Raw genomic sequence first — 13709 nt, forward strand, 5'->3', positions numbered from 1 at the left:
ATAAAACTATTCAACATCTTGAAAAATAATCTGAAAAACAAGTCTGAAAGAAGTGATAACAGAAACAGATACATTATCTCAGCATATAATAATTTTGTGTTAGAAGTCAAATGTTTTATGAGAAGTCACTTTCACGGCAAGTTACAATAATTCTAGGTAAAATAGTACACCATCTTTATACCACCTCTACAGTGTTATCTTCATTTACTGCTAGAGGAGGTCTCTTGAAAAAAAATGAATCAAATCATATTATTTAAATATTTATTTATAAAGCCACAGTTTATGATGCAAGCTTTGGTCTGTGTTCCAAGTAGGTAGTAGAACGAGGGAGTGCTGTACTTAGAATTGGTGCCTTGAAAGGTTTTATTGTATTTTATGAAATGATTTAAGCTTGCAATTATTATTATTATTAACATTTATTTATAAAGCGCCAACATATTCCACAGCGCTGTACAATACGTGGGTTTCATACATTGGACATACAGAGTAACATATAAAGCAATCAATAACCGATACAAGAGGTGAAGAGGGCCCTGCCCAAAAGAGCTTACAATCTACAAGGAGAAAGGGTTGAGACACAAGGTGTGGCAATGCACATGATAAATAGCCTATCAGGTCATCTTTGGGGATAATGGCTGTTCTGTGTGGGATCCCAAACATCTGTCTGGCATCTGGCAGGATTATCAAACTTTTCCCATAAATTTTCTGCCACTCGTCAGTTGCACCAAATCTAAATGCAGATTATAAAATCGCATTAACAACAGAAAACATGGAGACAGTGTTTACGCTTTTATTTCCTTATCCAGCCTTGTGAGCATACAAGCCACTTTCTAAATAACAAGCGCGGCTGGACACGTAAACCATAAAATAAAAGTCAGTACTTTCAGCAAAGAGGCGAATCCACTAGTGGGAGGGAGTAATATGAAAGAGAAAGAAGACCATTAGAGGCAGAGAGAAAGGGGACGTCACATCCCCTTGACCCTCCAATCACCTCGGGGTCCCATTTGATTGGAAGGCGGCAAAGGCTTTAATCTCTGCACTAATTCAGAGGCTTTTGAAGTGAGTTTCTTTGGCAGTGTTCTTCCTGGCAGCGCTACGGCTCGCACTGCGAGCTCTGCTTGAGGAGTGGCTGCGGCGACCTCGTTGAATTGGAAGGATCTTCCGTGGTGTGGCCTTTAGCAGAGCTGGATTGTAAAGTGTTTCTCGGCGGGGCAATGATTTGTTCGATTTAGATTTAGGAACCAGTCTACCCCCTAAAAAAACGCAAGCGCAGTCAGTTGGATCCCGATATAGAAGCCGGTATTGTTGGATACTAGTAGGCTGAAATGTACAGACGCCTCTACTGGATATGGAAAGCCTGCACTGTAGCTGAAAGTAGCCGCTGATGGGTACGAATGTACTGCGTTATACCTCCAAGCAGGCATTGCTGGATTAGAACAAATTGCCTTATTGCTTCAGGTGGGCACGCCTAATAAACTACACGTTTGCAGACGATCTGTATTTTCTCAAAGGTACCGATTAGCTGGCGCTGCTGCTTCAAGTCTAACAGCCGGTCCGACCTGAAGGATCACTATCTCTATAGGATCGTATCTGGAGCTTCTCACCGGCGCAACCGTGATCTCTCTCTCCCTCTCTCACCTCCCTGCTCCCAAATGTCTGTCCGGGGGACATGAGCAACTCGCCATTGGGTTCTGGAAGTCGAATTAGTCACTTTACCACGGAAAGCACAGACAGAGGTGACGAAAGAGCTTCTTTCTCCAGCAGAGCCTTTATCCACACGGTGCCTCCCAGCGATCCCCAGCGGCAGGCCGGAAGGCTCCCTATTAAGGTGCTCAAGATGCTAACAGCCAGAGGCGGACACATCCTGCACCCCGAATATCTTCAACCTCTGCCATCCACCCCAGTTAGCCCTATAGAGGTAAGAACCGGACACAACAGAGTAGATCTAAGCATCACAAGAACTATTGTGCAGTTTTATGTATTGGTGTGTCCTATGTCTGTCTGTCTGTCTATCCATCTAGCTGTCAGTCATCTCGCTTTTATTTGTAACGTGTGTTTTGTAGTTTTTGTTCTGCTGGGGCTGTGCCTTAACAGTCCCGTTGGCTGTACTTGTGCGCTGAGCTTACTGCCACACCGGACAGTCTGCGCCTTTTTGTGATTTAGATCATCGGTTCTTTAAGCGCATTAAACACGTCGCTAGTTTATCCCTAGTTAGAATATATCACTACATTATAGATTTAAAAGCACCGAAAGATAAAGTAAAGGCACGCAAGAAACATTTGTTTACATTATAAACATGGTTAAGGTTGCTTTTAATCACTCCACTGTCCATATTTATAAAACTACTATTGGATTTACCAAAGAAGCACGGCTCCTAATACTGTAGAATATAGGCTACACGGAAGGGAATATTGGCCATATGTTTTTAGATATTTGAAAAGCAATGCCAGAGTAAAATTTAAGTCCCTCCCCGTGAGCAAAAAATATGTTTAATATTAAGATTTCATGGGATTTGTATCTTCAAAGGCGCCGAACCTTTAGGTATAAAATGCAACACTGTAACAATGCTGCCTAGTGACATTAGAGGCACAAACGCTGGCCTAATATCTTAACTGTTACCGTTAAGGTTAATCAACTCGTTTAATTTTACCATTGGTAAGTGAATCAGCATATTATGTCACATTCTATGGCCTCTCGTTCTTTACTTGTTTGTATCTGTTTATACTTAAAAAAAAAATAAAAAAGATAAAATGTCACGGTAAATACCTGAAGTAGCTAAGGACTAACTGCAAGTCGCTGACTACTGATGTGTCCAGACTTAAATATATCTGATCTGTATTTGATTAATTAATGAAGGGTAAATTACTTTACACTTGGATAGTTGTAGGGGACACCCTTACCATGGGGCACAGTAAGAGGACAGAACGTAATGACACCGTATGTGGCACAACCTGTATAGACACTTTGTTGACCATTAAAATTGTCACTTTCAGTTTATTTCGCAGAGGTCTGTTCAGTCTTGCATATAAATGTTCAAAGGCGCTGATTTGCCTTTTAGGTTAGGTGCCTGACAAAAGCCTCTTGCAGCCATACTCTAAGAATTACCGGTTTTAGAGCGACATATTTCACAGGTCGAAAATAGCCATTATGGATATTAAGTCATCTATACAATGTTGTTGTTGCGGCCTTTGTTATTGTTGCACTTTGTGGATGTTTTGCCTTTGAATTTTTACTTTATTTTCCGACTATCAGTGACCCTTTTTCTTTGCTTTTCCTTCAGCTGGACGCCAAGAAGAGCCCCCTTGCACTGTTGGCTCAGACCTGCTCACAGATCGGGAAGCCGGACCCTGCACCCTCCAAGCTTTCAGCGGTCACAGGCTCCTCAGCAAGTGGCGATAAGGAGTCCAAGTCCGTGCCACTGAAACTTAGCGACATAGGGGCAGAGGACAAGTCTAGCTTCAAACCCTACTCCAAGCACCCAGATAAGAAGGACCAGTCAGCAAGTGACAAATCCGGGTTCCGAGTTCCTAGCGCCGCCTGCCCTCCCTTCACCCCTCGGACTGGCAGTCCCGGATCACCTCGCACTCCACCCCCGCCCTCAGAGCCCAAGGCCTCCTCGGAATGCACAGACAAGAAAGAGATGGAACAGTGCGCTAAGACTGCGCCCCCTGATGGCAGTGCGCATGGCCGGCTAAGCACAGAGCTGACCCATAGCGAGGGTACGGCGGGATGTAAGAGCCTGTCCGCTGCTCCATCACCCACACCAGCCTCGTCCTCTTCCTCTTCCAGCTCTGTGCTGGGCTCCGGGCTTGTGGCACCTGTGTCGCCCTACAAACCAGGTCACACTGTCTTTCCACTGCCTCCTGCTAGCATGTCCTACCCGGCCACACTAGCTGGGGCTTATGCCGGCTACCCTCCGCAGTTTCTGGCACATGGGGTGTCTCTGGATCCCTCCAAGGGGAGTTCCTTAGTGGGGGCTCAGCTCAGCACCCTGGGGTGCACAGGCAAGTCTGCAGCTTCTAGCCCTCTCACCGGGGCCTCTCCTCCCTCAGTGATGACTGCTAGCCTGTGCAGGGACCCGTACTGTCTCAGTTACCACTGTGCCTCCCAGCTGGGCGCAGGCGCAACTTGCGCACACGACCTGAAATCTGGATACCCTCTGGTATACCCTAGTCACGCACTCCACGGGGTATCCCCTCCCTCCCTGCCCGGCCACCCTCTGTATCCTTACGGTTTCATGTTGCCCAACGATCCCCTACCCCATGTATGTAACTGGGTATCGGCCACAGGCCCCTGCGATAAGCGTTTTTCCTCTTCCGAGGAGCTTCTAGGTCACTTGCGGACACATACCGCCTTTCCAGGGGCCACGGACAAGTTGCTGCCGGGATACCCCAGCTCATCTTCTCTGGCAGCCGCTGCCATGGCCTGTCACATGCACATGCCTCCTACCGGAGCTTCCCCCGGCCCACTTACCTTGCGCAGCCCACACCACCACCCCCTGGGACTCAGTAGCAGTCGCTACCATCCATACTCCAAAAGCCCCCTACCCTCAGGGGGTGCGCCAGTGCCAATGCCAGCAGCTACAGGACACTACTACTCACCTTATGCTCTATACGGGCAAAGACTCACTACAGCCTCCGCGCTGGGATACCAGTGACTGCCACAAGGGGGCCCGCCTAAGGAATAATTGACTTAAATATATCCGTTTTTTCCGCGGAAAGAAATGCGATTTTGGTTCATTTGGGGACTGGATCCTCGAACAATCTATTTATTTCTGTTAGCTCCAAGCAGGACGGCTCATAAAGTGCATTTCTGGATAGGTAAAGTGGAGTTCTCCAAGAAGAGTTATAAATAACAGGGATACACAGTGCATTTTCTGTTAATGTTAAGTCGAATTAAACAAAGGCTCTAGTTAGACTATACCTTTCATTGGGTTTAAACCTAGCATTTTACATTCAGTGCATGTTTGTTTCAAAAACAGACAGCTTTATGTCGGAATTCATATTGCAATTATTTTTAAGGCGAACCTAGTAAAAATATTATAATGGTATTTTTTGTATGTGTTCTAAAAAAATTCAAAAAATACAGAGAAAATGCCCTTATTTGCCTTATTTTAAAACTTTTTCTCTGTAATATCCTTTTAATCAGAATGTGCTTTAGGTACACGCTTCACAATGCATTTCTTTACCAACCGGGGAGGCTATTTGTTTTCTGTGGTAAATTGTTTTGTTAATATATTTCACGGGGTTTAACATGCCATTTGGATTATGGAACACAATTTTGTCCGTTTTAACTCAAAAGCCTTTTTATTTCAATTAAGAGTAATTCCAAAAGACATCCCTGCTTATTTTCCACTTATGTTAAATATAAGAATTAAAAATATTTATACTAATCTGTCTTTTTGTCGTTACGAAAAAGTTTGGTCCTGTATTTATTTTTTTATTGAATATAAAAAAATCGTATTTATGCTAAGAGAGGGCTTAGGTTGTCCACGGAGAACAGAAACAATATTTTAATGTAGTTCCTAATAGAGTTTCCCTTATTCGGACATCAATATACGTTTAATTTGAATTACGATTTCTGGGGATATTAACAACTTTAGAAGAAAAGAAAAAAATACTAGAAGCATGGTATACTAAAATAGTCAAAAAAAGAATCAACTCTTAAGAAAACAGTGTTCCCTTAAACACTGTCCCAAGACCTACTGGGATTCGTGCGTGAGCAAATCCACCGATCCCCTTTACAGAATGAACCGAAGCCCCACTTTGGCAATTGTCTCCAGAGCAGCAAAAATATATCTAGGTTTTATTCCCTATAAACAAAAGGGGTCGGTAGGATGCAGTTAAGAAATTATTGCTCCAAAAGTAAAACGTTCTGAGGTAATGTGAGGTAGGGGGTCAGTACTATTGTAAAGCATTTTGTTGCGGTCAAAACGTCCTCTTCTGGCAGAAAATGAAAAGCTTTTCTTATAGGCAGTCATCTATAGATAGATTGTGCGGCGTGTGCGTGACGAATGTGACAGACTTTGCCGCAGAAGCCACAAATTGCATAAACCATAATCGCATAAATATTTAAGCTATTTTTCTTTTACATAAAGTTAGCGCTCCACCGACTCCTTTTGTTTAATCTCAGGAAACAGCGGAGCTTCCAGCTGACTGACAAAAAAAACCCCAACATAGAAACAACTATTTCACCCTAATTGTTGCTTTTTATGTAAGTGTGGTGTATGGAAATGGTTGTATGTGTGAATGTGTAGGCATACGGTATTGCCCACTTATACAATGCCATTACTACAGTTATCCGATAAGTACAATTATTTCATACGTTACCAGGGAAACTATTTCGCTGACTACCTATCTGCTCCGTTGTGGGATAAAGTGAGGAGGGGTGGATGCTAGCTGCTCAAGGCAAGGGTCGATACCTTAAGACCCCTTTCCCTAAAACATAGGTCTAGGCCCTATATATGCCAAACGATCTAAACTATTCTGCTGGTTGGAACAACTCGCAAAGATTACCAAACCAGCCTGAAAGCCAATTGGAGTGAAATTTCGGGAGTTGCAGTTTTCATACATCTGTAAAGTTGTTCGGCCGCTCCCATAAAAAGCAATTCATCCTGATCACTTTCCCCTACGCCAGTCGACCTCTTTGTGTGTGTTGCTAGAGAAATGGGAACAAAACATGACATCACTTACCTCCCTATTGTACTTCTTAAATGTACCGTATATTATTAGATGAAGTGATTAGTCACTTGGGCTGATAAATATCCCGGAGTCTCTCTTGTACTGCATGTACTCCATACTCTAATATTATCTATTTCAGGCAGCTGGTGGGGTTTATATCTAGCAAACATTAACTGGAACACCACTGATCTAGAGCAGAGAATATTTTTAGAACCTTGGAATCAGTAAATATTTCATAAACATTGATCTAGCAAATAGTTTTAAAACACCAGAGAAATAAAATTCTAAATTTGAATTTAACATCTACAACACTAACATTGGATAAACTAAGACTTGTTTCAGTTATTTCCACATGTATGACACTTTTTTTTTTAAAAAAAATAATATATATTCAGATGAAAGTTTTTTCTTTACCGTTTAAAGTGGTTTAAACAAATGTATTCCTATAAAACCCTTAATAAACTGCTTTAGAACCCATATGAGCTTAAGGTACAGAGTATAAAATATTTCACACAATTGCTTTTTTACACACGGAATAAGTTAGATCTGGTTCTGTTTGAATCTTTTAACTGTCTGATGTGTGTTTTTCCATCTCAGGATGACTTAAAGATAAGCTGACAATTCTGTCACAAATCTTTAGTGTCAAATAAAACCCAGAATTAATTCTAACAAAGCAATGAATGGACGCCTACAGAATTCTGGAAAAAAGAGAGACTTAAATGGAACACAATTATAGAGACGTTCCTTTCGCCTCATCAAATAGTATTCTTTAATTATTCTTATTTCAATTGTATTTTTTTAATGCACAGCTTTGTCAAGAATAAAGGCTTTCTTACAGTGCTCTTGACAGGAATGTCTAAAACTGCGTTAAATTGCACCGAGATTTAAAAAAAAAAAAAAAAAAAAAGACAGAAAACAAAATCTCCGCATTTACATATATTTGTGAATCAAAACTCGAGAGCAACTGTATGCTGTTGACCTTAAGACGACTTTAGAAACAGGTAAGCGAATGGTTTCGAACAATATTTTCAGAACCTTTATTTTCAGTTTTCACCACTAGGTGTCCCCACTAAATGACCGGAAAAGCGTAAATGTATCATATTTTCCTATCAGTTTGTTTTCCATTTTACGCTTTGAAATTAAGTAGTGAAAAGTAAAGCTAATTTTAAAGAGTCAGGTATATAGAACTTATACATGAAATTGATAAAAAAAACTTTTTACAACAATAATATCAGTTGCTTGTTTCAGAGATCAGGCCACCTTATGATCTTCTAACATTTATAAAAATGTTAGCATCTGTTTCATTGTGATTCATTTAAAGCTGTGCATATCATGAGCACACAAGCAATTACAAACAATTTTGCCAATTATTTTTACAAATCAGAGGCATTTTTAAGACACATACCTAAAGAGATAAAAAGCTAATATGTGTGTGAAGAAATGTCTTATCTAGCCTGTAATATCATATTTCCAAGTAAAGTCATATAAATCGAAAGTGCAAAACTCACTTAGGACTTCCTATGATGTAGTGGTATGGAGATTTCTGGGAGGCAAATACCATTTCATGATATTGGAACTTTATCCACATTTGAAGCTTTTGCTTTAGGAGAATAAATCTTTATGTTGCATGTACAATAAAAATAAACCTTAAATGTTGGTCCATTAATTTGCCATTTAATATGGACTCATTCTGCTCTTCACCAAAGCTAGTATTCAAAAATAAGATGCACAGCTCACGATTAAGGGATATTTTAATTGTTTTGCTCATCAAACAGGGATGTGATTTATGCTGTAGGCTGTGTTAAATTACAAAGCTATTTTAACATTACATTTGTTTCACTTGATGACACATTATCACATTCTTTATTTGACAAAGATAACAGTATGAAGAAACAATATGAAACATATATGTAGCGTTTTAATTTTCTAATGTGTATTACTAATTTTACCTTCTGCATGGGGGGGGGGCAAGTTTACTAAAACCAACTTTACTGGGAGCTATTTTTTTAATTTTTTGTTAGTCACCCTTGGTAGCCTCATGTTGCAGTTGGACATTACAGGGTGTAAAGGAGTAAATGTTATGTATTATTTTGTTTACCTATGTTATATTAATGTTTTTATTGTTTGATGCCATCTCCTGAAATTTTTATACATTCTTTTTGGCACCATATATTGAGATATTTAAATGGACGTGAAACTCTGGATTTCTTTAGGCATAGTATTTGAAATTTTACAGGTTCCGTTTCTCATTGTAAAGTGGTTACCTTTGAATTGGCATTGGAAGCATTTTATTCCTCTTGGAGCAGGGATGTCAATCGCATGGCCTTCTGTTTCTAACTGTAGTTCCCTGCATCCTCAGCCAGAAAAACAGGTTGACTAATATTTTAGGAATTCATAATATACCACAGCTGGACAAGATGAAGTTGACAACCTTGCTTTAAATAATTTTCTTTTAATGACACCATGTATTATTACCACATAACTAGAGTGAATTCATTTTTAACTAGTTAATCTGATATGCATGCCATTTCTCTTTGCTACAACTTTACTAAACCTCAGAATGTTAATTATCCTGCTGTTACTGCTGTTTACTTATGTTTCCCAAGCCAATTAAACCATGAAACTTTGGATCATAACTGAGCTCCATTATATGTAAGCTCCAGCTGCAAGTTTCAAGTATGCGTCCTATCTCCTAATTGTGACAAGATTTTTCTGCTTTTTCCTTCTTAAGCCGCCTTGATTTTAATATTTATTTTGCCTAAGCCTTGATCAACAGGCACTGGATCACTAAATTGCTGAACTAAGAGGGTATATTGTAACATAGGGTTGAAAAAAGACCAGCATCCATCAAGTTCAACCCATCCAAGTAAACACACAAACCTATACTGACCTATCCATACACTTGCAAACATAAACTATATCTACCAATATTAATACTAATTGTAGATTTTAGTATCAAATTGCCGTGGATAATATGCTTGTTCAAGAACTCATCCAAGCCCCTCTTAAAGGTATTAACAGAATCTGCCATTACAACATCACTAGGAAGGGCATTCCACAACCTCACTGCCCTCACCGTGAAAAACCACTTACACTACTTTAAATGAAAGTTCCGTTCCTCCAAACTAAAGGGGTGGCCTCTGGTGCATTGATCGTTTTTATGGGAAAAAACATTGCCTATCTGTGTATAATCCTCTCTAATGTACTTGTACGGAGTAATCATGTCTCCCTTTTTCCAGAGAAAACAACCCCAACCTTGACAGTCTAACCGCATAGTTTAAATCTTCCACCCCCTTTACCAGTTTAGTTGCACGTCTCTGCACTCTCTCCAGCTCATTAATTTCCTTCTTAAGAACTGGAGCCCAAAACTGCACTGTATACTCAAGGTGAGGCCTTACCAGGGATCTATAAAGAAGCAAAATTAGGTTTTCATCCCTTGAGTCAATGCCCTTTTTTATACAAGACAGCACTTTATTTGCTTTAGTAGCCACAGAATGAAATTGTCTGGAATTAGACAACTTGTGATCTACAAACAAAAACCCCCAGATCCTTCTCAATTAAGGATACCCCCAACACACTACCAATTAGTGTAGAACCCGCATTTATATTATTTCTACCCAAGTGCATAACATTGAACCTTGTTTCTGCTGCCCAGTTTTCCAGTTTTGTTAAATCATAGTTACATAGTTGCATAGGGTTGAAAAAAGACCAGTGTCCATCAAGTTCAACCCATTCAAGTAAACCCAGCACACCTAACCCACACCTACCAATCTATACACTCACATACATAAACTATAAATACAACCACTAGTACTAACTGTAGATATTAGTATCACAATAGCCTTGGATATTCTGATTGATCAAGAACTCATCCAGGCCCCTCTTAAAGGCATTAACAGAATCTGCCATTACCACATCACTAGGAAGGGCATTCCACAACCTCACTGCCCTCACCGTGAAAAACCACCTACGCTGCTTCAAATGGAAGCTCTGTTCCTCTAATCTAAAGGGGTGACCTCTGGTGCGTTGATTGTTTTTATGGGAAAAAAGAACATCCCCCAACTGCCTATAATCCCCTCTAATGTACTTGTACAGAGTAATCATGTCCCCTCGCAAGCGCCTCTTTTCCAGAGAAAACAACCTCAACCTCGACAGTCTCACCTCATAGTTTAAATCTTCCATCCCCTTTACCAGTTTAGTTGCACGTCTCTGCACTCTCTCCAGCTCATTAATATCCTTCTTAAGGACTGGAGCCCAAAACTGCACCGCATACTCAAGGTGAGGCCTTACCAGGGACCTATAAAGGGGCAAAATTATGTTCTCATCCCTTGAGTCAATGCCCTTTTTTATACAAGACAGCACTTTATTTGCTTTAGTAGCCACAGAATGACACTGCCTAGCATTAGACAACTTGTTATCAACAAAAACCCCTAGATCCTTCTCCATTAAGGATACCCCCAACACACTACCATTCAGTAGATAGTTTGCGTTTATATTATTTCTACCAAAGTGCATAACTTTGCACTTATCAACATTGAACCTCATTTTCCAGTTTGCTGCCCAGTTATCTAATTTTGTCAAATCGCTCTGCAAAGCGGCAGCATCCTGCATGGAACTTATAGTTTTGCACAATTTTGTGTCATCAGCAAAAATAGAAACAGTACTCTCTATGCCCACCTCCAGGTCATTAATAAACAAGTTAAAAAGCAAAGGACCAAGGACTGCCCCTGCGGTACTCCACTAACCACACTGGTCCAATTAGAAAATGTTCCATTTACCACCACTCTTTGTACTCTATCCTTCAGCCAGTTCTCTATCCAATTACAAATATTATGTTCTAGGCCAATATTCCTTAATTTGATCATTAACCTTCTGTGAGGTACTGTATCAAACGCTTTAGCAAAGTCCAAGTAGATGACATCAACTGCCATTCCAGCATCAAGGTTCCTACTCACCTCCTCATAAAAGGCGACTAAATTAGTCTGGCAAGATCTGTTACGCATAAAACCATGCTGGCACAAACTAATAGTATTGTGAACTGCAATGTATTCAAGTACCCTATCCCTTATTACCCCTTCCAAAAGTTTTCCTACTACTGATGTCAGACTAACAGGCCTATAGTTTTCAGGCTGAGAACGGGATCCCTTTTTAAATAATGGCACCACATTAGCAATCCGCCAGTCTCTCGGCACCATGCCAGACCTCAATGAATCCTGAAAAATTAAGTGAAGAGGCTTGGCAATCACAGCGCTCAGCTCCTGGGATGAATCCCATCCGGCCCTTGACCTTTGTTTACCTTTACATGTTCAAGTCTCTTTTGAATTTCCTCCCGAGTGACCCATGCGTCAGTAGCTAAATTACTAGAACTGGGCATATTACAAGGGAAGCCTTCATTATCTGGCTCCTCAGATGTATAGACAGATGAAAAATAAGAGTTCAAAATTTCAGCTTTTTCCCCGTTCTCATCAACCAACTTACCCCCCTGTGATAATAAAGTTCCCACCCCTTCTTGCTTCATTGTTTTACTATTCACATAATTAAAAAATAATTTTGGATTCTTTTTACTCCTAGCTGCAATATCCCTTTCCATCTCTATTTTAGCTTGCTTGATAGCTTTTTTGCATGCTTTATTTGCTTCCTTGTACCTGATGAAAGTTTCTGCTGTCCCAGCTAACTTGAATGCCCTAAAAGTACGTTTTTTCTTACCAACCTCGACAATAACACTTTTATTGCAAAGTGGCAGCATCCTGCATGGAACTTATAGTTTTGCACAATTCAGTAATGTCAGCTAAAACAGAACTTCTATTGGACTTTTAACTGGTTTGCAATCTGTTACAAAGACAATTACAGTGTCAGACTGGCTCACAGGGATACCAGGAAATCTCCCGCGTGGGCCCAAGAAGCCTCCTGCGTCTAACCATTTACCCTAAATCATGGTAATTTCCTATTTCTCTATGGGAACAAATCAACTAAATTTACAGAAGAATAGATTATTGTGCATAAAGATAAAAAAACTAGGAAAATATAGAGGTTGAGTAAGGAGTGGAGTAGTTCGGTAGTAGACGTAGTTTGCTACGTCACCAGTACTAGGCTGAAAAACGCCATAGTCAGGGGCTGTGTGGCTTGTGCTGCGTTTTTAGGCTGAGAAAATACGCAGCGTAAAAACGCCACGTGTGGCATCAGCCTAAAGGTTATTCTTCTGTGATTAGTATCTGAGAAATAAATACATTATTTTACATTCGCTTTAAGGAAAGGGCTACATCTTCTGACACACCAAACAGAGTTAAGTGTCAGAAGTCAGGGAGAGAATTATCTTGTATTTAGCCGACAGAGTAACATAATATGACAGACACTTTAACAAAATCTATGGCATGTCAGACAGTTATCTTAGGTAGGGTAAGAATGCAGGTACACAGATAGGCCAACATATATTTACTTTCCATTTTGTTGGACCACTTGGTAAACAAGATTATTAACAGGAAACACATTAGGATGCATAAAGTGAATCATATACAGAGGCATATTTTTGGAGACCCGCTCATTGACTTTACTAACTTATTGGACACCTCCTGTGACTGAAACTAAATAGCCCCTTAAAATACCTCGTAAAACAAATGACATTTCATAATGCGGTCTTGCAGTTTTAAGTGCATTCTATTGAAACATAAAACAGTTTCTTAAACATTCCTTTTTTGAGGGGAATGTTTGGTATACTATAGTTAATACCTTACATAATTGGGCAACACAGTCACAAAAATTAGAATTGTTATTACCATTATTATACCATAATTAACACCAAGAATTACAACTGTGATATCAAATGAGTTATGCTCATGTCCTATTGCCTTTACTGTACATTGTAAAAATATGGATATGGAGAACTTGAAGGTAAAACTCACCTTTTCTCTCATTTGTTGGGCCATTCTACCACAAAATTTACAATATGACAAATTTGTATCACATGTTGTTGAAGACCCAACCATGAATGATGTTTTCTTGGATCTAGTTATCTATAACAATCCAGAATGA

At 40.0% G+C, this 13709-nt stretch overlaps 1 protein-coding gene across 1 annotated transcript; it reads left to right on the forward strand.

Moving 5' to 3' along the window:
• Window positions 1-1107: 1107 nt before the first annotated feature.
• On the forward strand, window positions 1108-5392 carry znf503 (zinc finger protein 503). The gene is given in 2 exon segments (NM_001079230.1): window positions 1108-1918; window positions 3281-5392. Coding segments are annotated over 2 exon segments (1626 nt in total). The 5' UTR covers window positions 1108-1669; the 3' UTR covers window positions 4658-5392.
• Window positions 5393-13709: the final 8317 nt, after the last annotated feature.

The sequence above is a fragment of the Xenopus tropicalis genome, chromosome 7, assembly GCF_000004195.4.
Source record: "Xenopus tropicalis strain Nigerian chromosome 7, UCB_Xtro_10.0, whole genome shotgun sequence".
NCBI classification, from domain to species: Eukaryota; Metazoa; Chordata; class Amphibia; order Anura; family Pipidae; genus Xenopus; species Xenopus tropicalis.